Source organism: Numida meleagris, chromosome 7, assembly GCF_002078875.1.
Source record: "Numida meleagris isolate 19003 breed g44 Domestic line chromosome 7, NumMel1.0, whole genome shotgun sequence".
In the NCBI taxonomy this organism is placed as follows: domain Eukaryota; kingdom Metazoa; phylum Chordata; class Aves; order Galliformes; family Numididae; genus Numida; species Numida meleagris.
Genome location: NC_034415.1, coordinates 20,690,039 through 20,711,178, shown reverse-complemented (window position 1 = coordinate 20,711,178; position 21,140 = coordinate 20,690,039). Strand labels below are relative to the sequence as shown.

Sequence of the window (21,140 nt, the reverse complement as noted above, 5' to 3'; positions counted from 1 at the left end):
GAGCTATCCCATTGCTGGTTAAAAACAGAACAAGCACGAGCGTTGTGGGAGTTTCTGAGTGTCGTGGAATTCCTGCAGGTTTCTCTTGGGCAGAGTCATCCCACTGCTGGTTAAAAGAAGCACGAGTGTTGTGGGACCTTTTGAGTGTCGTGGGATTTTTGGAGGCTTCCCTTCCACGGAGCTCTCCCACTACCGGTTAGAAACAGAACGAGCACGAGTGTCGTGGGATTTTCTGAGTGTCGTGCATTTTTTGGAGGCTTCTCTTTGGCGGAGCCCTCCCACTGCTGGTTAGAAACAGAGTGCGCGTTTCAGTTGTGCCAAATTGGCTTCTGCTGATAATGGAACGTTCCGAGTTCCTTTCAGTTTTCCAGACTCTCTAGCGCTGTCCCGCACAGCTCCGCGCAGCCGCGCACCGCCCCCAGCTGAGCACAGGGCTGAGGGAGGCGTGGCGCTTTCTCATTGGCATGCGTCTCATTAGCATGCGTCTCATTAGCATACGCAGCGTGCTGTGCGCGCCCGTGCGCCCGCCGGGCTCCGCCGCTCCGTGCCTGAGCAGCCGCCGGGATCGGGCGGAGCGGGACGGGGCGGGGCCAAGCGGTGCGGGGCCGAGCGGACAAAAGCGCGGCGGGTCGTCGTGTGCTAGGGGTGGCGAGCGGGCGGGGGGGACCAGGGCCGGGGAGGGGGGTGGAGTTATACTCTGGTTTCTCTTCAGATCGTATAAATCTTTCGCCTTTTACTAAAGATTTCCGTGGAGAGGAACAAGCACGAGTGTCGTGAAATTTTTTGAAGCTCTGTTTCGGCGGAGCTATCCTATTGCTGGTTAAAAACAGAAATGAACAAAGAAGCAGTGTCTTGGTTCTTGCTGTCTAAAGCGCGACCCCGCGCTCTCCCTCCAGCTCAGCACCCCGTTACAGACAGTGCGTGCCTTCGATCCAGCACGGCGGCGATTGCGCATGCGCGCTACCGCACTCTCACTCCGAACTGCACTTCCCGGCGTGCACCGCGGCGCCGCTGCCCCTCCCCCCGGCTGTGACTGCCGGCCTCCCCGCGCGCAAGGCACGCTGGGACTCGTGGTCCCCCCGCCGCATTCTCCCGGTAGTCCCCGCGGCGCGCGGCGTTTAAACGAGCGGCCGTTGCCCGACCGTGCGTGCCGCTGCCGGGACGGGAGCGCCGCGCCATGGACCCGCGGGTTTACCGCCATGTTTGCCCCGGTCTCGTTGTCAACATCCAGCGGAGCAACGGTGAGCAGGATGGGGAAGGTTTCGGGGGCGGCGGGGGTCTCTGCTGCGGGGTCGGGCGGCGCCGCGTTCACGGCCGCTTCCTTGCTTCCAGGTCTGATCCACAAAGCGACGGTGAAGGCGGTGAACGTGGGGCAGTCCTCCGTGTCGGTGGAGTGGTGCGAGGCGGGCGTCGTCAAGGGCAAGGAGGTGAGGGGGCCGGGCGCTTGGGTGTTCTCCTCCGCCGCTTGCAGCCTGGCAAGTTACGGCTCCGGCCCGGTTGGCGTCCCGCGGGCCGCTCTCCGGGTCCCGTACCGCCGGGTGCGGGGCTCTGCCCGCCCTGCCTCCGACGCGCTGCCACCCGGGTCCTCCCCTCCTGCAACGATGTCAGCGCCCTGCGCTGCGTTCCCCGCACCTTGCTGCTCAGGGCGCTGCCTTGCCGGGTGCGCTCCACGCAAGCCGCCGCGGTGCCGCGGTTATTCTCTCACGTGTGCTCTTGAGCCCTTCTTCAGGGTTAGAAAAACCGAAGCGAGAGGGATGGGGCCCGTAGTGCTCGCGCTGCCCTGCGCCTGGGCGCCGTGGAACGCTGCAGATTGCGGCTGGGGACGGGCAGGATCTGCATGGACTCAGATTGTGACTTCACTGGGGGGGCAGGCAGGAGGTGTAGCTGGATCTACATGGATTCGCTTGCAGTTGCCAGCGAGAATGCAGGTGCATTGTGGATTAAATGCTGAACCCTTCATTTCCCAAGGTTTAAGCAGCTCTTTGAAGTTTATTTCAGTAAGCGCGATCACACGGTGAACTCTTAATGCTCTGCTCACACAGAAGTCACTGAGATTTACTAAGATTAGCTGTAAGAGATTAAAGCACTTGATGTGCTTTGCCTGTCTTTTGTGCTCACAGAGCTCTTCTATGGCACCTGCAGAGCTGCGTGGTGTTTGGCAGATGAGGGTAAATGCCATAACTAGCACGTTTTTGCTAGCACAGTTGGATGTGGACTACTCAAACGGAATTTGAATTGTTGTCTTGCCCTTAAGGGCGATTTTAACTTAGCGTTTGGCAAGCAGCGGTTCAGGTTTGTTTGCCTGTCCTGGAAGTCAACATTAAAAAAAGTAATAATAATAAAATTTAACAGCAATATTTTACTCTGTCAAATCTTCCCTTTGCTCTTGCAGATTGAGATTGATGATGTGATAACAATAAATCCTGAGTTATCAGAAGAACTACCTACTGCAGAAGTGAAAGAGAACCTTCCTTTGCAAGAGAATGTAACCGTACAGGTAAGTGCTTTAGTTTCCCCAGAGACAGTAACGTGACAGCAGCACACTTAAAACCAGGCCTTGTTATAAACAATGCTGTCAGTCTTACAAGCTAGAGACATCTGACGTTGCGTTCTGCCTCCCAGACCTTAATCAGAAATCCTTGCTGCATTAATGTCGTTCCCTAGTGCTGTCCTATGTGTTCACGGCTTATTCTGATTATTAATAATGCTCGTTGTTTTCCAGAAACAGAAGCGTAGATCAACTCTTTCAAAAATTCCTGCTCCACGGGAAGGTGAGAAAACATGTTCTGCTATATTCCTGGGAAACAGTGGTCTTCCATTCTGGCCATAATATTCCAGTTTAGTGCAGCATAAGGCTGCTCGTTCGGGCAATGCTAAAAAGAGCACACCAGTTCATACCAACACTTCAGACTCCTGAGTGCAGAACCTCTGCCAACCAATTGCTCTCCTGTTCCTGAGAGCTGGGATTTTTTTATATGTTGCCCTTTTCTGCAGCACTGTTGTAGTTATTCTTTGATATTGCTTTAAATGTTGCTAGAAAGTTCCTGCTGCTGCGAGGCTCGAAGATTTGGATGTAGCTTCCCAAATGCTGCAAACAGCAAAAGCTGAGTGACAGTTATTATGCCAAAAAGGTGTCAAAATGACAATGGAAAGGGCAAGAAAGAAATAGCAGCATCAAGTGGCTATCTCCTCTTCAAACGGTCCCCATGGGCAGTAACTAGAACTCTGTTCCTGGAGGCATTTCAGACGAGTCAGCCAGAATGCTAGCTGCTGTGTCATAGCTCAGTGATTTTGTCTGTACAATGTTCTGAGCAAAGACAGAAGAGGAAAAAGTAGAAGTGCAGGGCTCCTAAGGAACAGTTTCTTGAGCTGCTGGGAGTTAGGAAATTGATGTGTTTTCTACCTTTTTAATTGGTTCTTGTTTTTGAGTTGCAAGTGACAGCATTACAGGTTTATTTATAATATAGTTGAGTGATGCTGATGTTGATTGACTGCAGATTTAGTAATTTTCTTAATGTCATAGCTGGCCAGAACTTTTGCTTTTATATGAACTGTGAATGGCTGCGTTTGGCTGGCCTTCTTGTTGTATATGATGCAAGAGAAGGGAAACTAGTATTGGAAATCAACAGTACAAATCCGCTTGTACCTGAGAGAGAGGAGTAGTCCAAGAAACTCAATACATCAAAAGTTGTTCTGTACTAGAGCATGTTTATCTTTTTCCTATGTGGAGAACTCTCCGTAGGTCTTGTGAACTGGCAAGAAAAACAATGTGGTAAAGTAGCAATTATCTCTAGACAAATCAGTTAATGGACAGCCAGCTGGAAATATCAAAGTGTTTTAATTCAGGCATTGACTGATAGGGGCGAAAAATGTCCTCACAGAGGTTGCTGCTTTCCTGACATATAAAATCCAATTACAAATCTGAAGTGTTTGTTGCCTTTGCTTCTGGCACAGTCTTGTCCCTGATGACCTGCTCAGAGTGCCGGAGGGAAGCAATTTGTCAATCATCAAATATTACCTATATTATAGTTGCACTACATGAGTATCAAGAAGTATGTCTCATAGCAAACTCTGTACTGCACCAATTAGAGAGCTAATGTTGACTTCGGGAGTCAGTCCTTAGACTAAGTGAATCAAAGATCAGAAGGTGTCTGTGCCCTTCTCATTCAGGGAAGTGAGAGAAGCAGTGCTTTTAGGGTAAACTTGAAAACAGGTGCTGCCTAAGTTCTGTGAAGCAGTAAGAATTTTAGAAGGTGCTGTATACACCCATGTACAGAAATCACTTGAATCAAACCATGTAGATGGAGCAAATCCTCTGGCCTGTATGCCTGTCCGGGAGCACTGTCATTCACAGAAAAAGTGCTACTGAGTTTGTGATAAAATCAGGTCTGGGCATGTTTGACAAAAGGAAATGGAATAACATACCATCCGAGTATAATGAAACTGATTCTTTTTGTTCTTAAAGTTGCAGCAGTGACATCTAATGTCTCTGCACCTGAGCAGAAGATTGCAGGTAAAAATTTTAACACGTGAGCACTGAATTTCATGGGCACAGTTGTAAGGAATTTGATCCAGAATTGAAGTGGAGATTTGTTTCACATTAAGTATTATTTCCTTTGAAATCATAGTGATTAATTCTGGATAAATTCTTGTGATTGCTGGAGGTTAGTTCTGGTTTTCATAGCACACTTCTATTTTTCATACCAGATTTGCTTTCTCTACAAATCTACTGAGGTGTATGTTCCTATCCCTCCTTCAGGAAGCTCTGCAAGGGATTTGGTCTCATTGAGAGAACGATACCTTAGCCTCCATTGCCACATACTTCAAAAAGACACTTTGTGAAGAGTTCATATTGTGATTGTGTAGAGTCCTTTAGCTGAAATTAGCATCATTAAGCTGCCACTCCACTGTGGCACCACACACACTATCTGTATTGGGCTCGGATGTTGTGATGGGTGTGATCCAACCCCTGACCAGCTTTATCTTCGGATGTGGAAGAAGTGATTTTTATCCTGGCTTTCCTAGATACAGATAACTCAATCTGTAGTCTGTAAAGCAAAATTAGCGGTATAGCCTTGGGTAAATTCATTTTAAGCAGCTGCTAGATTGCAGTTCAGCTGTCACTGTCAGTTCATTTGTAGCCCTGCAGGTGTGAAGTTTCAGAGGATTTTTCATTTGATTGTGATGTAACTGCCTCCTTGCTAGTGTTAAGACTTGGAACAGCCATATTAGCAAATCCCTAGTGGTATCTGGAAAGAAATTCACTGAAGCTGCAAATCTGGAATGAACTGTTTGTTTTTCTGTAGTGGTCACTTCTCACCCACCTACCTTTCTGGCATTGCTTTATCCTAGACTTTGCTAATGCATCAGATTTGGAAATGATCTTTTTAATCACAGCCTGCACATCTGAATACATGATTATTTTCAAATGCCTGAATGTCTGATATGTGATGCTGACCTTGAATTTCTGTTTCCAAAGCCGTGCGTGGCCGCTCTAGGATGTCTGTCATCACAGAATGTCAGCACAACCTCCAGGAAAATGAGATGGGGGTGGATCCCTCTGTTTCTACACAAATAAGAAACAATTCAGTAGTTCCTGGTGAGTAGAGAAAGAACCTAGGGAATTGTTGATATGAAGCAACATGTAAGAGGGGGAGGTTTCAGGGCTTCTGCCTGAAGGGGTTGTTAAAGGACTTGGGAAACAAAGCTGTTGAAGAATAGTGTACTTCCTTAACCAGACAGCTGCAGCAGGTCTTGCGGTTGAACGTGGTACCTGCTTAACAAGTAGAATTCACAGGGCAAGCGGGAAGCAAAGTGCCTTAGTACTCTGACAGCAGGTTCTGACTGTACTGGTAGTAGTTCTACGTGTGCTGGTTGAGTAAAGCAAGAACTTTAGCCTGCTTGAATTATTGTGGAACTGTAGTTATTTATCTTGACCAGACCTTCTCCATGAATGTGGGCATGCCTCATGAATTCAGTTTGCTGAAGACATTCAAATAAGAGGTTCAATATTAACTTGTCTAGCTGACGTGGCATTAATTTGCAGCTTTGAATAAAATTTGGTAAGTGGTGAAGGATTTAAAAATAACTGTTTGCATACAGGCTTTAGCTAATTCTCTGAATCAATCCAGAATCAGAGCTGAGGAATACCCGTGGTCTGTGAAACTTTACAAATAACAAATAGTTCTTGATCTTTGGGTTCCACTTATTGTCTTTGGTCTGGCTTCTTTCTGCAGCTGGCCGAACCAGGGCTAGTAGGCTGCGCTGTGCTCCAGAAACTGTGCTTCCAAATGGAAATGGCATTACAGAGGATAATCTGCCTTCTGCTAGAATAAGCTCTTCCCAGAGCCCAGGTACCAGGGAGCAGTGGGGTACTGGGAGCAGTGGCTAAGAACTGATTCACCAGTCGGTGTATCACTGTGCTACTTCGTATACTACTACACTAGCACTTTGAAAAGGTGGCTTTGGCAATAAGACTGAATGTCTTAAGTATTTTTATTATAAATGTGTAATTCTGTCGTAGTGGTATCTCCTTAGAAATGCTGTCCTTAGAGTGATGGTGTGGTGTAAAACATGGTGTTTAAAACATAGGGTGAAAATTTAATCGAAGGAAATGCTTTCATTTTTATCTAGTTCGGAGAAAATCTAACATTGTGAAGGAAATGGAGAAGATGAAAAACAAGAGAGCAGAAAAGAGAGCTCAAATTAGTGAAATCAGGACAAAACGTGCACAGGTGCAGTACTATACCAGTAAGGGGGATACCATAGGATAGTGTATCGTGGTAGTTGAAACCAAAATGTATTTTGGATGGGCTTTGTTCTTAATTAATCCTTTTGTATAGCTTTGATTCAAGTTTCAGAATGTTCTCAGTCTCATGGCTTTGAAGTGAATTATTTCTAACTGTATATAGTTGATAGTGCTCAGTATGCTCTGGGGATATATATATGTAAAAATTTATAGAAAAACAGGTTAATTACCTTTATGTTTTGTTTTCTTTATATGCAGGAAATTGACAGCAGTTGTCCAAATTGGGAGTTTGCACGGATGATCAGGGAATTCAGAGCAACTTTAGACTGCCAGCCAATATCTATAACTGACCCAGTAAGGAAATACCGAGGCCACTGACTGCAGCACAGATTATTTGACTTCTTTTTTTTTTTTTGTACCGAGGGTTTTAGCACATGAACAAATTAGTGCACCACAGCTCCTGGGAAATCCTGAGCATACTGTGATCCTGAGGCACCTGGTGGTAAATGTGAGGTCACTAACCTGTCCAATTCAGGATAAGCTGCCTTGCATTACTTTACATATGGCAACATCAGAGAGATTGCCCTTTGGAAATTATCATGCGATGTTTTGTGTGTAACATCAGTTTTTTTTTAAGAGCTTGTAAGTGTCACAGTATATCACATAGTAGTTTGGTTTGTTTTAGATCTAGGTATGAATAAATAAAACGGACTATTGCCCTGTAACATAATGTTGTCATATAAGTTGTACACTGAGTAATTTTAAGCTAGGTCAAAAAGTAAGAGAGCAAAAGTTAAGGTCGAATTACAAAAAGTGGGCTCAGGAGGGATCTTCAGCAAATTTGGAGGCGGTGTTGTTTAATACTTGAGAACAAGTAGTCTTTGCCTAGCTAAAGCCTTGCTATAGTCAGTGAAAAATGACAGCATTGAGTCCAAACAAGTAGGTGCTGACTACTATGGAGCACTAGGTGGTTTCTGTACCTGCATCTGACAAAGCTGAAAACCAACTATTTGCATAAATATTGCTGCATGACAGAAGATGAACTTATCATCTTCTACCTTCTGCTTCCATCTGTAAGATAGGCACTTTTCCAAACTCAACTGATGTGCAGCTGTACTGCCAAAGTAGATAAACTTATTACATCAGTGAAGAAATTCAGATCCTAAAATACATCCAGAGGTAAATTAAAATAAGAGTTTACCTGAGCCTGGCTGCAGTATTAATATCAGATCTTGCTGGACAGCTGGCCAACAACTGAATATGTTATTGATCCTAGAAAGAATGTTTGGGGTACTTTAGCATAGGAGTATTTCTGCATGATATGCTGAGTATGCTACTCAAAGGCAAATTGCTCATAGTGTTCCTTCTGCATTTGATGGACTTCAAGATTTACTTTTCTGCATGAGTTGTACTCCGCCTTGGCACCTCAGAAACTAATCAGTGTATACAAAAGTGGATGTGAGGAAGCAGGAAATTTTTGTCTGTAATTCGAGGTAGGTGAAACTGGGAAATAATTACTTGTTTTCCTAATTTTTCTTAGATAGAAGAACATAGAATTTGTGTGTGTGTTAGGAAGCGCCCTCTGAATAAACAAGGTGAGCGTACTGACAAAGCAGCTCTGATCTGGAGCAGTTTGACATGGCTTATTCGTGTTAAAACTGAGAGTCTTTTCTATCAACAGAAATAAACAAAAAGGAATGTGATGTGATTACTGTTCCAAGCAAGTGTGTCCTGCTGGTGCATGAGCCAAAGCAGAAAGTGGACCTAACAAAATACCTCGAAACCCAAACATTTAGATTTGACTTTTCATTTGATGAATGCGCTTCTAATGAAATGGTATACAGGTAATGCTTTCTTCTCACAGGAATGACTTCCAGAATAAAAGCACTGAGCTACAGCTAGGTGACAGCCTAGCTTAAACTGCTACCTGAACTAAATATGAAATTATTTTGTGGAGGAAACCAAAGAACTAAGAAGTCTAACATGTAGTTTTTGTGTGGCCTTCCTAACTATCTAAGAATTTGCTTTTATTTGCTTTGTTAGGGAAACTGATAAAGCAGGATGTGAACTGCTTGCCTTATCTGTCTCTTACCTTCTGAATATCCAGGTTCACTGCTAGGCCTCTTGTACAGACCATCTTTGAGGGTGGAAAGGCAACGTGTTTTGCATATGGTCAGACAGGCAGCGGCAAGACACACGTAAGTTCTTCTCCAAAGAATCAAATGTTCTAGCTTTATCTAAAGTATGTTGAAGTTCTTTGTTATAGGATTGTACAAGGAGCTTGGATCTTCAGGGTTTTTTTGTCATAAACCATTAATACTTTTAGTTGTTAATCCTCCTTTTCTGTAGCTTTAAGTATTAATAGGTTTCTTCTGGAGTTGTGAGGAAAATCACATCTTTTTGCTCTTTGAGGGTCAACTCCTTTGATGGAGTAGCTAGCACTCCAGAACCTTACAGGCATTTAGCTGACATTTTGCATGACATCTTCTCTCTAAACTGACAGGGAAGCAGAAAATAACTTAATTGTAGTGCTGTAATCTCATTCACATCAGACCATATACACAGTAACGTCCTAGTATGTTCTCAGGATTAAAATCAAGTTGCCTGCCTTGCTTTTGAGCTGCACCTTACTTCTGATGGCCTTTTCTCTTAATAGACTATGGGTGGAGACTTCTCTGGGAGAGCACAGAATGCCTCGAAGGGCATATATGCTTTTGCATGTAAGTTCATTCTTCTTTAGATATGAAAATCAAATTTGTGCATGCTTTTCTTAAATAGACATGCTTTGTTTTTATTGGATTATTTAAAATGTTTCCAGTAAAAGATGCATAGAGTATTTAAGTTTTGATTAATAAGTAGGGCTGTTTACAGCAGGAGGTACAACTATTTTTTCAGTTTCACAAACTGTATTTTCTATCCAACAGATAGCTGGCAGATCTAGAAAGCTATTTAACACTTATCAGAAGATATTTGCTTTTGAGAGATTATATTTTCTGACTGAACTGTTTAATTTTGACTAATTCTGCTTTGCTTTTGTCTCAGTGTAAGGAAGGTGTTTGGAAATACCTGACTTGAATGCAACAGAATGCTACCCACTTCTCATATAAAGCTTGTTATACAGAAAGCATATGAATGTGATTTTATGCTTCTTACTTCGCGCATTAGATGAAAAAAAAAAAAGGCACATACAAAATGTTCTCAGGAAGCAGGTGCTTGTAAGCCCCTCCTTGATATAATGTGTAGAAAGTACCATGAACCGTTTCCTCTTCTACTTTTCCTATAGAAAGGCATATTGTGAAACTATCAGTGTAGCAAGTCAGTTGAAATTGAACCAGAGGGTCAGCTGTTCTGGTGTATTGTCTCCAGCAGCGTGGAAGTGTTGTCTAGGTTCTCTGCAGGAAGCATTTCAAACAAATACTTGGCTTTTGCAGGCAAAAGTAGATCTTGATGTTTCCCCCAGGTCAGGGGGATGTGTGTGCAGTTTTTATACTGATCTTATTGGATCACCAAGCGTTGCTGCCTGCAGGTAATATTAGCAGGAGAAACATCCATATCCCTGTTTTCAGGTCAGATGACAATGTTGCTGAAACTGGTTTCCAGATGGTAGCACATCACTCATTGTTCCACTAGAATTTGCTTAGGATGGCTGTCGTTCAGCTGCTAGTCACTGCATTACAGCTGGTGATATTCAGCAGCAGTTCAAGTACCAACTAGGACATGTTTTAAACTAGTTAACTAAGTTCCTGTCTTTCCTCACCAGCACAAGATGTCTTCTTTCTTCTAAGCCAGCCCAGGTACAGGAGTCAGGACCTGGAAGTCTATGTGACTTTCTTTGAAATATATAATGGAAAGGTAAGACTTGTTTTCTTTTAATCCTGTCCTGACTTTGGCTGTATGTTTCACATGTAGTTGAATTAAATATACTGCTTTTTGTAGTCTGTTAAGCCTCTGTTAAATGTGGTGTTCCTGTACAGCTCTCTGTAAAGCCAGTACATGGTACCTGCAAGGAATCTTTGTTCAAATTTGCCTCAATCTTATTGCCTGAATATAGGTGTTTGATCTCTTGAATAAGAAGGCAAAGCTTCGAGTCCTGGAGGATGGCAAGCAGCAGGTTCAGGTTGTTGGTCTGCAAGAGAAACAAGTCAACTGTGCTGAAGATGTCATCAGAATGATTGAGATGGGCAGTGCTTGCAGGTTTGACGCCTTAAAACAATAAGAAAGCAATAATATCTTGTACCTCTCTGTATGCAAAAAGTGATGTTTGTAGCTGGTGCTTGGATTTCAAACAAGGAGCCTGTTGTTCACAGTAACAGGCACCCATCTGCACCTCTGCATGAAAAGAAGGGGGTTACAGAATGAAGGACTGGCAGGAATGGATTTAGTCTTCCTTCTATAGTGGTCACGTGTTCACACATCTCCAGAAAAGAGGAAACATTCACATGAGGGGACAGCTGCCCTGATGCCACATCTAGGAAGCAGGCAGACTCCTCAGTTTAGAAGTATCAGCTAATATACTGGAGCATAAGTTGCTCCCTGTGAGTTTGTAAGATCAAGGAAGAGCAGCTGGTATCAAGCCGTAGTTGCAGAAGTACTTAGGATTAACTGCAGGCCAGGTAAGATGTTCTGATAGCAGCAAAAAGGCTACATGTCATTTGAAGATCCCTAAGAATCTCTGAGACAAGGTTCTGCAGGCCAGCTGTAGGCTTGGCTCAACTTGGCAGGCTTGGATGCAGGCTGTGGTTGGGGCATCTCTACCACTGTACTGGTATGTCTTTAATCAGGGGCTAAGTTCTGTATTAACAAGTCTTAGCTGTCTAATAAGATATAGCTGCTATGGAAATATTGCTTGGCCAAGAAGAACTTCTTGGCTGCTGTATTACATTGCATATGCAGATATGTGCAGCCTGAAAGCTCATCTAATGCTCTGCTGTGCATGCTTTTATGGATGATATTTCAGCCAGGAACTGTTGAATGCTTCAGGCTCCTGCCTCCCTCAACAATATTTCGGTGCAACTCCCTTCCCTCTTTACCTGGGAGCAGGGCTGTCAGTGGGACTGCAGACCTGCCAGCCCTCTTAGGGAACAAATGGTACTGAAAGTCACAGGGAGGTTTATGGTATAGCAGGCTCCAATCCCTTGCAGTGACAGAGGCTAAACAGCAAGCCAGCTTGGCTGGAGAAAGAGATTTACAATGACTGCAGGGTGCTAGAACAGCTAATGTTGTTTAGTGACAGGAAGATGCTTTGCTGAAGATATTTCTTCCAGCTCTAAATGTGTATGAGGTATTAGCAGTCAGGAAGTTATTATGTAGGCTGGCTGAGTTGAGCTGGGCAGTGTGATAACAGAAGTGATTCCATAATTCACACAAACTTGAGGTATTGTTGTGTGGGTTAAAGAACCTAATTAAATGGCTGCAGGTCTTCTCTAATGCTGTTGGGACCTTTGAATCTCCAGTGATGCAGTTCTGACACTTGTTTGCATCTTTGCTGTAGGACATCTGGGCAGACTTTTGCAAATGCTAGCTCTTCACGGTCACACGCCTGCTTCCAAATCATACTACGTCAAAGAGGGAAACTGGTTGGCAAATTTTCCTTGGTGGATTTGGCAGGAAATGAGAGAGGTGCAGACACATCTAGTGCTGATCGCCAGACACGAATGGAAGGTGCAGAAATCAATAAAAGCTTGCTGGCTTTGAAGGTGAGCTATAGCTCAGAAAGCAAACAGTGCTAATCAACACAGGGACTTGTTTAACTTTGAGGTTATCTACTTTGTTTCTTTACAGCGCAAGGGAAAAGAATAGCCAAAAGGATCTTAGTTTTCTATTTTAATAACCCTGAAAACGATATGTATTACACTTGCTCTTAATACGTTTCCAAGAAAGCAGTATAATTGTATGGTCTCATCAAGTCTGACACTGGCACAGCCATTTCAAGCTTCATTCAAGTTGTCTTGGTTTTGTGTTTGTTGTTTTTTTTACATATGGTGGGTATCAGGTATCCTATGACAGTCAAGTATGTGGAGTGTACTTAAAAGGCTACAAAGCAGGTACAGAGCAATAGAGATGACTTTTCTCCAGCCTGCTGGTGGCTGTAGCTTGCAGAGCTGCTTGAGATGCAGATACTACACTCACAAGACTTGTCTTTTCTTAGGAATGTATCAGAGCTTTAGGCCAGAACAAATCTCATACTCCTTTCCGTGAAAGCAAGTTGACCCAGGTGCTAAGGGACTCTTTCATAGGAACAAACTCAAGGACTTGTATGGTGAGTATGTTTGTGACACCGTTAAACCCACTCACTGTTTGCGAGTGTTGCAATTTGACCAGATAGCTGCATGCTCCTCTTCTAGAAGGATGGGATTTTGAAGTCACAAATCTTCAAGTGAGCTTTGCTCCTGCCTCAGAAGGAAAAAGGCAGCAGAAGTCATTTTCATACAGTGGATCTATAGTAGTGCATAGTGTGCTCTCAAAGAGCTTTACTTCCTGGGGAGGTGCAGCACCATGGGGGCACAAAAAGTCAGTGGGAAACTGGATACAGAGTCACTGGTATGCTCCATAAGAGACATACAGAAAAACAGACTTGACCATGTCTTAACTGACCCTTTTCCCTAACGTGTCCCATCTGCCTAATGAGATCTGCAGGGTCAGTAACTTGAGCAAAAGGCAGGCGTGGAACTCACTGTGGCTTTCTGTTTGCAGATAGCAATGATTTCTCCAGGCATGAGTTCATGCGAGTACACCTTAAACACACTGAGATACGCTGACAGGTAATGGCCTTTCTGACTTAGGGATTCTACTTTTATTGCAGAATATATTTTGACTGCTCTGTCTTCTTTCTTCGGAGGAAGCGTGTCTCATGCTAGACTTCAAACTGCCTTATTTTCTGTAGGCAGTATACCCTGTTGGCAATGCATCCTGAATGGTTACCTCCATCCACAGTGTGTTCTAAGAATACGTTCCTGACATAACCCTATAGATGATGCAGAACACCACTAGGTGTTTACTGTGGACTTTAATATGAGCTAGTAGGGTATGATACCATGGAGACTTTGAATGAAACCTAAAGAACCCAGAGAACTCAGGTGCTTGGTAGCAAATGGTGGGAGCATGGATTTGAATTCTCTGTGGTTGGTCTTGGGCACTTGTAAGACAGATTTGCAGGAACTGATCCCCAGAGTTCCCTGGGGGTCTTGCTGAACCCTGGACCACCTGTGAAGAGCAGCCTGTACATATATCTGGTGAGATGACAAGTGAAAAAGGATAGGCAGGCCCTGGCTGCAGGGAAGGCAGTTTGTATTTTGAGTCTCAGCACAACAGCTAAAGAAACAACCAAACCCTTCCCTCTTTCACTAGGGTCAGTGGTGTTTGAATTTTCCCTTGCTGATGCTGTGTCCTGTGATTCCGTGCTGTGGCTGCAGAGCCTGTCAATTTTGTCATATGTTAACAAGATAAAACTTGCATACTTCAGAACTGGTAGCTTTCTTTCACTTATGTCATAAAAGGCTTCCTCGTCCCCTCCTTAGCAGGAAGAGAACATTCCAGTCTCTGAAAGAAAAGTCACAAACGTTCAGGAGCACTATGAATCTTTACAGGTTTGGTTCTGGATTGAAGTTGCTTTTTCTTTTTTTTTTTTTTGGTGGACAGTCATTCCTGATCAGCTGAAAGCACAAGACAAAATGAGACATCTGACTTGCACTGTGCTTCAGTTGAGCCCACTGGCTTCAGTGCTAGTGCACAAAGCAAGTTCAGGCCACAAGAAAAGGGAGTATGTAGGCTGAAACTCACTGAAAATATAAAGCTGACACTAGTAAGTAGGATGAAGTGCTTAGCTGATGCCTGACATCTACTCCTAACTCCATGTCATCAGCCATGACTTTTGTCCTTATTATAGGCCTATTCTGGCATGGAGGGTCTTTTTTTTCTTTTTTTTGGAGGAGGGGGGAAGGAAACAACCTTATTCCTTTTCTTTCCATACTAAGGCCTTAGTTGATCATGACAGACCAAGCTGACATGTCTCTATGAAAAGCTTTACTGGCAGTTAGTATTGTGTACTTCTCTCCAGGAGAGGTCCTAGACTGATATGGCTAGACTGGACGTGGAAACAAACATCCTTCAGCTTTCTTTCTCACAGCCCTCTGGAGTTTCTGTCTATGTGAGCTTGTTCCAGGTGTGATAATGTGTGGAATTTCTTTTAATGAAGCCAAATGCTTTTTTGTTGAGCACTGATGGATTGCAGTAGCTGGTTTGTGATACTATAGCCCTGATATTGCTGAAAGATATTAAATGGCAAATCTTGTTGCAGAGTGAAAGAGCTCAGTCCTCATAACGGAGGTGCTGAAACACAGAATCAAATGGAGATTGAGAATGAGGAAACAGAAATCAGCGGAGAAGGTTCGGGTCTTCGACACAATGTATGTGTGTACAAGGGGCTGAAAAGATCTCAAAGCTGGAAACAATTTGCTGTTCTTACTTGAGCTGTTTTCTTGCAGCTCTCCAAGGAGGAGGAGGAAGATCTCTCGCCCCACATGTTTAGTTTCCGTGAAGCTATGATTCAAATTAGTGAACGGGAGGAGAAGGTTGTAGAACAGCTTAAAGAACTGAGACAGGTATGTAAAGAGGCAAGCCCAGCTCAAGATGCCTTCTATGTGTTGATTGCGTGTTGATAGCAGCTTGCCTTGTCTGAACCCAGTGCTACTGGGTAGGCCATGGGCTGTAATTAAATAGTGTTATGTTTCCCTTACTTCAGCTTCTTTTCCTGTGGTTTCCTGCCCAACAGGTTAAACTGGGGAATTCTGGTGCTTGTGGCCAGTCAGTCCCTGTCTCCTCCACCTGGCAACTTCCATCTGCTGCTAATGAGCACAGACTGATAATTGTCTGTAGAAGCTCAACTCTGTTGATTTGGTGTGCCAGATTCATTGAAACTTGTTGAATTTCTAGAAAGTCAGTATCTTACTATGTTCACCCTTGTAAATACAGAAGGTGACAACTGATCTTGACTACCTCCTGGGAATCGCAGAACAACCAGACTATGACCTTGAGACGTTTGTGAGCAGAACTAAGTTCTTCATAGAGGAGAGCTCAAAAAACCTCCTTAGTGCCAGCGGTATGTTTATACTTTTTGAGATAGTGTCTACTCAAGAGCTATGTTTTTAATCTACACTTTCACTATTTTTTTTTTTAAGCTCTGAAGTAACATCAGCGTATCTCATACTTATGATCACTTTCCTAGGTGATCTCCAGGTTCAACTGCTCCTATTGTCTGCACTTTTGAATGTCAAAAGGGCAGCAGCTGAACTGCTGAGTGGAACAGCTGGGCCAGGGAATTCAGTTTTCAGATCAGTCCCCAGTCACTCCTCTCTTCTTTTACAGAAACACTGGATGCTCTGGAAGTAGCCATGCAACTAGAGGAGCTAGCCAGCAAGCAGATAAGAAAGCAGAGGCATCAGTAAATACAGCAAAACCTGGTTTGCAAGCAATCTTCTGTATGTCTTGCATATTTGTCAGTGGTTTGTGTAACTACTATTAAATGCAGTAGGGTGCCTGAGAGCAGCAAACATGGCAGCCTCTCTCTCTTCATGTCTTTTATCAGGGTACTCTGTAGAGGCTCTGCTAGAAACCTCCCCTTCAAGGTTTGGGGGGGGGAGGGCTGAGAGTCTGCTAGTTTCGTATCTGGTCCTTTATTAATGACAGTGAACTTCTATTAGAGAAGTAGATACACATGTATAACTTTCTAATATGTATGTAATTTTTGGTTCCAGATGTGTTTGAAAACACTGCAAAACTTTTCTAGGAAGAAAATGGACTATATGTAATTGTCTAAAAAAAAAAAATTAGTATTTTACGAAGTTTTCTCAAATAAATGTTCCTGTATTTAATTAACTTGAATCTTAAAACACATTTCTTGCTGATTTTGCTTAAGTTTTAACAGTCCGTAAAGACTGTCTAGTGCTGTAGAGGTACCTTAATTTCTTGGAGCAATTTTCTTTTTAAAGTCTTTGCGCTTGTAATGTTTGCATAAAAATACATTAAAATAAATGTTCTCTTTTAACTGAGATCCTGATGCATAGAACTTCCCAAGCAAGGGGGAAACAGGCATGTTTCTAAACAAGTCTCTTGCACTTTAGCAAAGCTCAATATGATGCAGTGAGTGGATCAGTTCTTTTTACAGCAGGCAGGTACGAAAGACCCTGTCACTCCCTCCAACCAAAGCAGTTTGGTTAGGCTTCAGCAGCAGCCCAGGATATTACTTCATATGCATCTTCCATGGGCTCAGGGGGAAATAGTCAACATGCTGCATAAAAAGCTGTGCTCAGCAGTCCATCAAAACCTGTATTTAAGGACACAAGAGTAGAGCTGCCTACTAGCTTGGCTGTAGCAAGTTAGAATCCACGATCCTTGTGTGTGGCCTGGTCCAGATAGCACCTCACAACTTATTCTCTGGAAAGGAGCAGGCAAAGGGCCAGGATGGGGGAGGACAAGCAAATAGGAGATAGGTGGTGCTGCTGGGTGCCTCTTACTTGTTCAATTCACTGTGGAGTTTTTCTCCAGAAGGACAAAACAATCCTGTGAACTCCAATTCCCATGTGCAGATATACAAATACCAGAGTACACAAGGACCAATCTATTGTTATTCACTCTTACCCTAGACTCCAGCTCTGGTCTCCTGGCTGCCTTCTACCACAGATTATTCCCTTTAATTTCAGGGGGAGATACTAGTCCAAAACAAATGGGGATGTGTGAGGCTGGAAAAGGGGCTTTTAAGTGACTGAGCCCAGCTCTACACCTACCTTCTGCAGATTGCATCTTTGCTGTGTCTTTGGGGCTGTCCACTAGATTGGAGGCCAGTTCTTCAGCCTGGGCTGGATCTATTTTTGTGTACCATGTCTCAGGGCAGTCCTGGAAGAGGCAGCAATAGTGTTAGGCTGTCTCGTAGCACTTGGTGCAGCATACTAAGACAGTAGTACAGCTAGAGTGAGAGGGCTGTTGAGCCCTACTGAGTTTAAACTAAAGCACAAGGCAGTTCCCTTGCTCAGTCCTGCTGTTTCTGGTGTTACTACTCTTGGCTATATCTAGCTTTGATCAGGGGTAGCTTGTAAAACAGGAGGGACCTGGGTGCAATTAACAAAACGCTGTCTCCACCCTTCTCTGGACCCAGTATGGCTTTCGTGCTCTGTATCACAACCCCAGGAGCTAGAGGCAGGAGGGTCCTGGTTTGCAGGAGCTTGAGTCACCTCTTGCCATATTCTGAAGCAGAGTTCCTACTGTTGCAGAAGTAGCAGGTGTCTGAGATCCCTCCTTGTTCTCTTCTGGGCCTGAACTAGATCTTCTTGAACACAGCCTGAAAGTGAACACTTCTCCAAGGGGGGCTTGGTTCATTTCTGGGCTCTTACTCAAGACTAGATTTTTTTTTTCCTGTGAGGAGTACGGACCCTACACCTCTGCAAAACAGATCAAGCTCTTGCAGTGCCACCGATAAACTCTGTTAGGGAGGCATGCTTACCTTAAAGAGCTGGAACAGCGTGTGTCCTACTGCCTTCCTTACGTGCTCCTCCACAAAGGGATACGTGCGGACAAAGTACTGCAACAGAACAGAGAGTTAGTGTACAGGGATAAGAGGTGTGCATGCATGTGTATGGAGGTGGAACTGCATGTACGATGTGGCTCCAGATAACCTCAGTATTATGTGCCAGTTACTGCCTCAGCCATCCCCTTTAGCTTCAGTGCTACTGCCAGCACTTCATGAACACACTAAGAAGGAACTTGCTGGTCCTTGCTCTAAGCCCTACCTTATTCCTCTCTGCTGTCCCCAGTGCCAGCTCACTGATAAGAGGAGGAAGGATGTTTACAGCAGTACTGTCTGTGTCTCCTCAGGTGAATAGTACACTGATCCTCTGCATTACCAGATAGGTCTATGAACCCCTTTTCACCCTGAGTAGTCTGATTCTCGGCTACCCCTCATTCAGTCCTTTTCCCACTGCTCACAGTATTGTCCCTTCCTATCCCAGCCATCGCAGTGCTGTGCTGAGGCAGCCAAAGCTCTTTAAGCAGCACCAGCAGGACAAAGTAGCCTGCTTAGCTGTGCTAGTGTCTAGATGCAGGGAAACTACCTTGGTTAAACACTTAAATCTGACTCTGCCAGCCCCCCAGAGCAAGCCGGGGGGGGTAGAACAGGTGTGTGAGGGTGAACATTGGCTTCCCAATACCCTCTTTGTGGTGGCTGCCAGGAGGGAGGCAAATAGAACAAGTAGTACAGCTATTTCCTGAATGAAGCGCCACTCCTGCTTTTGTGAAGTCTGCTGTGCTCAGAAACAAACAAAAACCTCACTAAAACAGTGCAGGGAGCCTTTCTGTTCAAGTGTTCTGGAAAGACACTGCATGCTATGATGTCAAACATTGTATACCATCACACCCACCTCCAGGGAGATGCTGGCATTCCTCTGGCTGAGTGCATAATCCAGGTTCCCCACCGCAACCATCAGGCCATGCACCACTTTCAGCTGGATCAGCTCTTCAGCCACTTCTGCTGACTCCTTGGCTAATACGCTGCAATAAGACAGGCCATCAACCTCTACCCTGTGCAGGGGAAGGGGCACACAATAAACTGAGCCTGGCCCTCTTGGTAGAGACCTGGTGTGATCCCTATGGAGGCATGAACAGACAGAAGACAGTAAAAAGGATCTCAAACATTTGACTCATTTGACTGAGCATGGCTTGTCAACCATTTAGCTTTTTTTTTTTCCTGAGAAACAGTTATTCTATTATTGGCAGAAGCTTCCTGGTGCATATTAAATTCTAGAAAGTTTCCTGCATGAATGTGAAGAACCCAGGACTCAAAGTGGAACCATCACCAATGCCACTGCTTCTGTGACTATGTCTCCGTACCCACTAAACTCATCTGCTTTTGCAGGATTTTTTTTTCCACCACCTGCTTTTGCAGAAGTGTTCCCATAGCACTATCTTGTGGACACTGCAGGAAATTCATAGTGACTGTACAGACTTTCGCACAAGCAGCTAAATGTAGGGATTCTGCTGTCAGTCATAGGTACTACATTCTTCCATTGGGTGGCTGATGTCTCTGTGCCAGAGACTCACTGCCCTCTGAGCAAAAAATTTTTTCCTAAAATCTGATCTAAATCTCCCCTCTTTTAATTTAAAGCTGTTCCCCCTTGTTCTATCACTATCAGACTGTGTAAGAAGTCAGTCCCCCTCCTGCTTGTAAGCTCCCTTCAAGCACTGGAAGGCTGCAATTAGGTGTCCCTCGAGCCATCTCTTCTTCAGGCTGAGCAAGCCGACCTCCCTCAACCTTTCTTCATAAAAGAGGTGCTCCATCTGTGCATCTTTGTGGCCTACTCTGGACCCGCTCCAACAGCTCCACATCCCTCCTGTGCTTGAGGGCCTGGATGCAGTGCTCCAGACGGGACCTCACAAAGGCAGAGCAGAGGGGGACAGTCTCCTCCCTCTCCCTGCTGCCCCCACCGAGTTGATGCAGCCCAGAACATAGTTGGTCTTCTGGGCTGCAGGAGCGCATGGCTGGCTCATGTCCAGCATCTCGTCCACCAGGACCCCCAAGCCCTTCTCTACAGGGCTTCTCTCAAAGAGTCTGTACATGTACCTGGGATTGCCCTCACTCAAAAGCAACATCCTGCGCTTGGCATTGTTGAACCTCATCAGGTTCTCGTGTGCCCACTTTTAGAGCCTGTCCAGGTCCCTCTGGGTGGCATCCCTCCCTTCTACTGTGTCAACTGCACCACTCAGCTTGGTGTCATCAGCAAACTGCTGAGGGTGCACTTGATCCTGCTACGTCCTTTCCTATTCAAAGGAAGATGCTCCTCTGGGGCCCTCTGCATGCTCCTGTGGGTTTTGCTCCAAGTTTCCTTACCCGATAGCTTTAGCAGCAGCTGCCTGCTGAACATAGGCTAGTGTCGGCTCCTTCGGGTGCAGCACTGAGTCTGCAGGAGGAACACGAGGAAAATGAGAGCGATGCTTTGACACATTTATAAGACGTGAGATGGGAGGGGAGGCAGTACGGTGCCCACGGGCGCAGCACAGCACACCCGTACAGCGCTATTACCTTTAGCACGCGATTTCCTCCCGGGAGGGGACAGCAGAGCCACCAGGCCGGAGAGCAGAGCAGGCCGGGCACGGCGAGCCACGAGGACCTGCAGCAGCCGGGTGGCTGAAAACAGAAGAGCGGTTACCAGCAAGACAGCAAGCCTGCACCCTCCCTAACCGTCCCCCGCTACTTCACTCTGTTTTTAACCAGCAATAGGATAGCTCTGCCGAAGCAGAGCCTCAAAAAATTCCACGACACTCGTGCTTGTTCCTCTCCACGGAAATCTTTAGTAAAAGGCGAAAGATTTATACGATCTGAAGAGAAACCAGAGTATAATTCTACTAC

At 44.9% G+C, this 21,140-nt stretch overlaps 2 protein-coding genes across 14 annotated transcripts in view; one reads left to right on the top strand and one right to left on the bottom strand.

Moving 5' to 3' along the window:
- On the top strand, nucleotides 827-16,308 carry KIF2C (kinesin family member 2C). 7 transcript variants are annotated; one of them, XM_021405519.1, is made up of 22 exons: nucleotides 827-1,241; nucleotides 1,333-1,427; nucleotides 2,393-2,497; nucleotides 2,723-2,771; nucleotides 4,466-4,513; nucleotides 5,480-5,599; nucleotides 6,237-6,353; nucleotides 6,634-6,734; nucleotides 7,007-7,102; nucleotides 8,289-8,343; nucleotides 8,430-8,592; nucleotides 8,856-8,946; nucleotides 9,405-9,468; nucleotides 10,509-10,600; nucleotides 10,800-10,942; nucleotides 12,240-12,444; nucleotides 12,897-13,007; nucleotides 13,442-13,509; nucleotides 15,045-15,153; nucleotides 15,232-15,348; nucleotides 15,719-15,845; nucleotides 16,112-16,308. In XM_021405519.1, the coding sequence occupies exons 1-22, from the start codon at nucleotides 1,178-1,180 to the stop codon at nucleotides 16,189-16,191; spliced, it is 2,220 nt and encodes a 739-aa protein (XP_021261194.1). In that variant the 5' UTR covers nucleotides 827-1,177; the 3' UTR covers nucleotides 16,192-16,308. The 7 variants fall into 7 exon arrangements, with proteins under 7 accessions (XP_021261194.1, XP_021261195.1, XP_021261193.1 ...); XM_021405520.1 differs by lacking the exon at nucleotides 4,466-4,513; XM_021405515.1 differs by lacking the exons at nucleotides 827-1,241; nucleotides 1,333-1,427 and adding an exon at nucleotides 1,454-1,928 and having other exon boundaries at nucleotides 4,472-4,513.
- The window catches only part of C7H1orf228 (chromosome 7 C1orf228 homolog), a 24,507-nt gene continuing 6,137 nt past the window's right edge, over nucleotides 2,771-21,140 (bottom strand). Inside the window, exons 7-13 of one of the 7 annotated variants that reach the window (XR_002441397.1) lie at nucleotides 20,814-20,918; nucleotides 20,622-20,691; nucleotides 19,156-19,285; nucleotides 18,243-18,320; nucleotides 17,530-17,638; nucleotides 5,459-5,566; nucleotides 2,771-3,752 (exon numbers count right to left, since the gene is read on the bottom strand). Coding sequence is in view for 5 of the 7 variants with exons in the window: in XM_021405529.1 (XP_021261204.1) it covers nucleotides 13,089-13,141; nucleotides 17,530-17,638; nucleotides 18,243-18,320; nucleotides 19,156-19,285; nucleotides 20,622-20,691; nucleotides 20,814-20,918 (545 nt within the window). In the remaining 2 variants the exon portion in view is untranslated. Of the gene's footprint in view, nucleotides 3,753-4,519; nucleotides 5,567-12,556; nucleotides 13,142-13,735; nucleotides 14,288-16,452; nucleotides 17,070-17,529; nucleotides 17,639-18,242; nucleotides 18,321-19,155; nucleotides 19,286-20,621; nucleotides 20,692-20,813; nucleotides 20,919-21,140 lie in introns of those variants that run through there. The other 6 variants (XR_002441398.1, XM_021405530.1, XM_021405529.1 and 3 more) reach the window with 6 other exon arrangements.

What these genes read in the sequence shown, in the direction of transcription:
- KIF2C (XM_021405514.1), top strand. Translation starts at nt 1,602, where the DNA reads ATGTCAGCGCCCTGCGCTGCGTTCCCCGCACCTTGCTGCTCAGGGCGC. An exon ending in GCGCCCTCTGAATAAACAAG is followed by an intron (nt 8,344 to 8,429) that starts GTGAGCGTACTG and finishes TTCTATCAACAG; the next exon opens with AAATAAACAAAAAGGAATGT. An exon ending in GAGATGGGCAGTGCTTGCAG is followed by an intron (nt 10,943 to 12,239) that starts GTTTGACGCCTT and finishes TCTTTGCTGTAG; the next exon opens with GACATCTGGGCAGACTTTTG.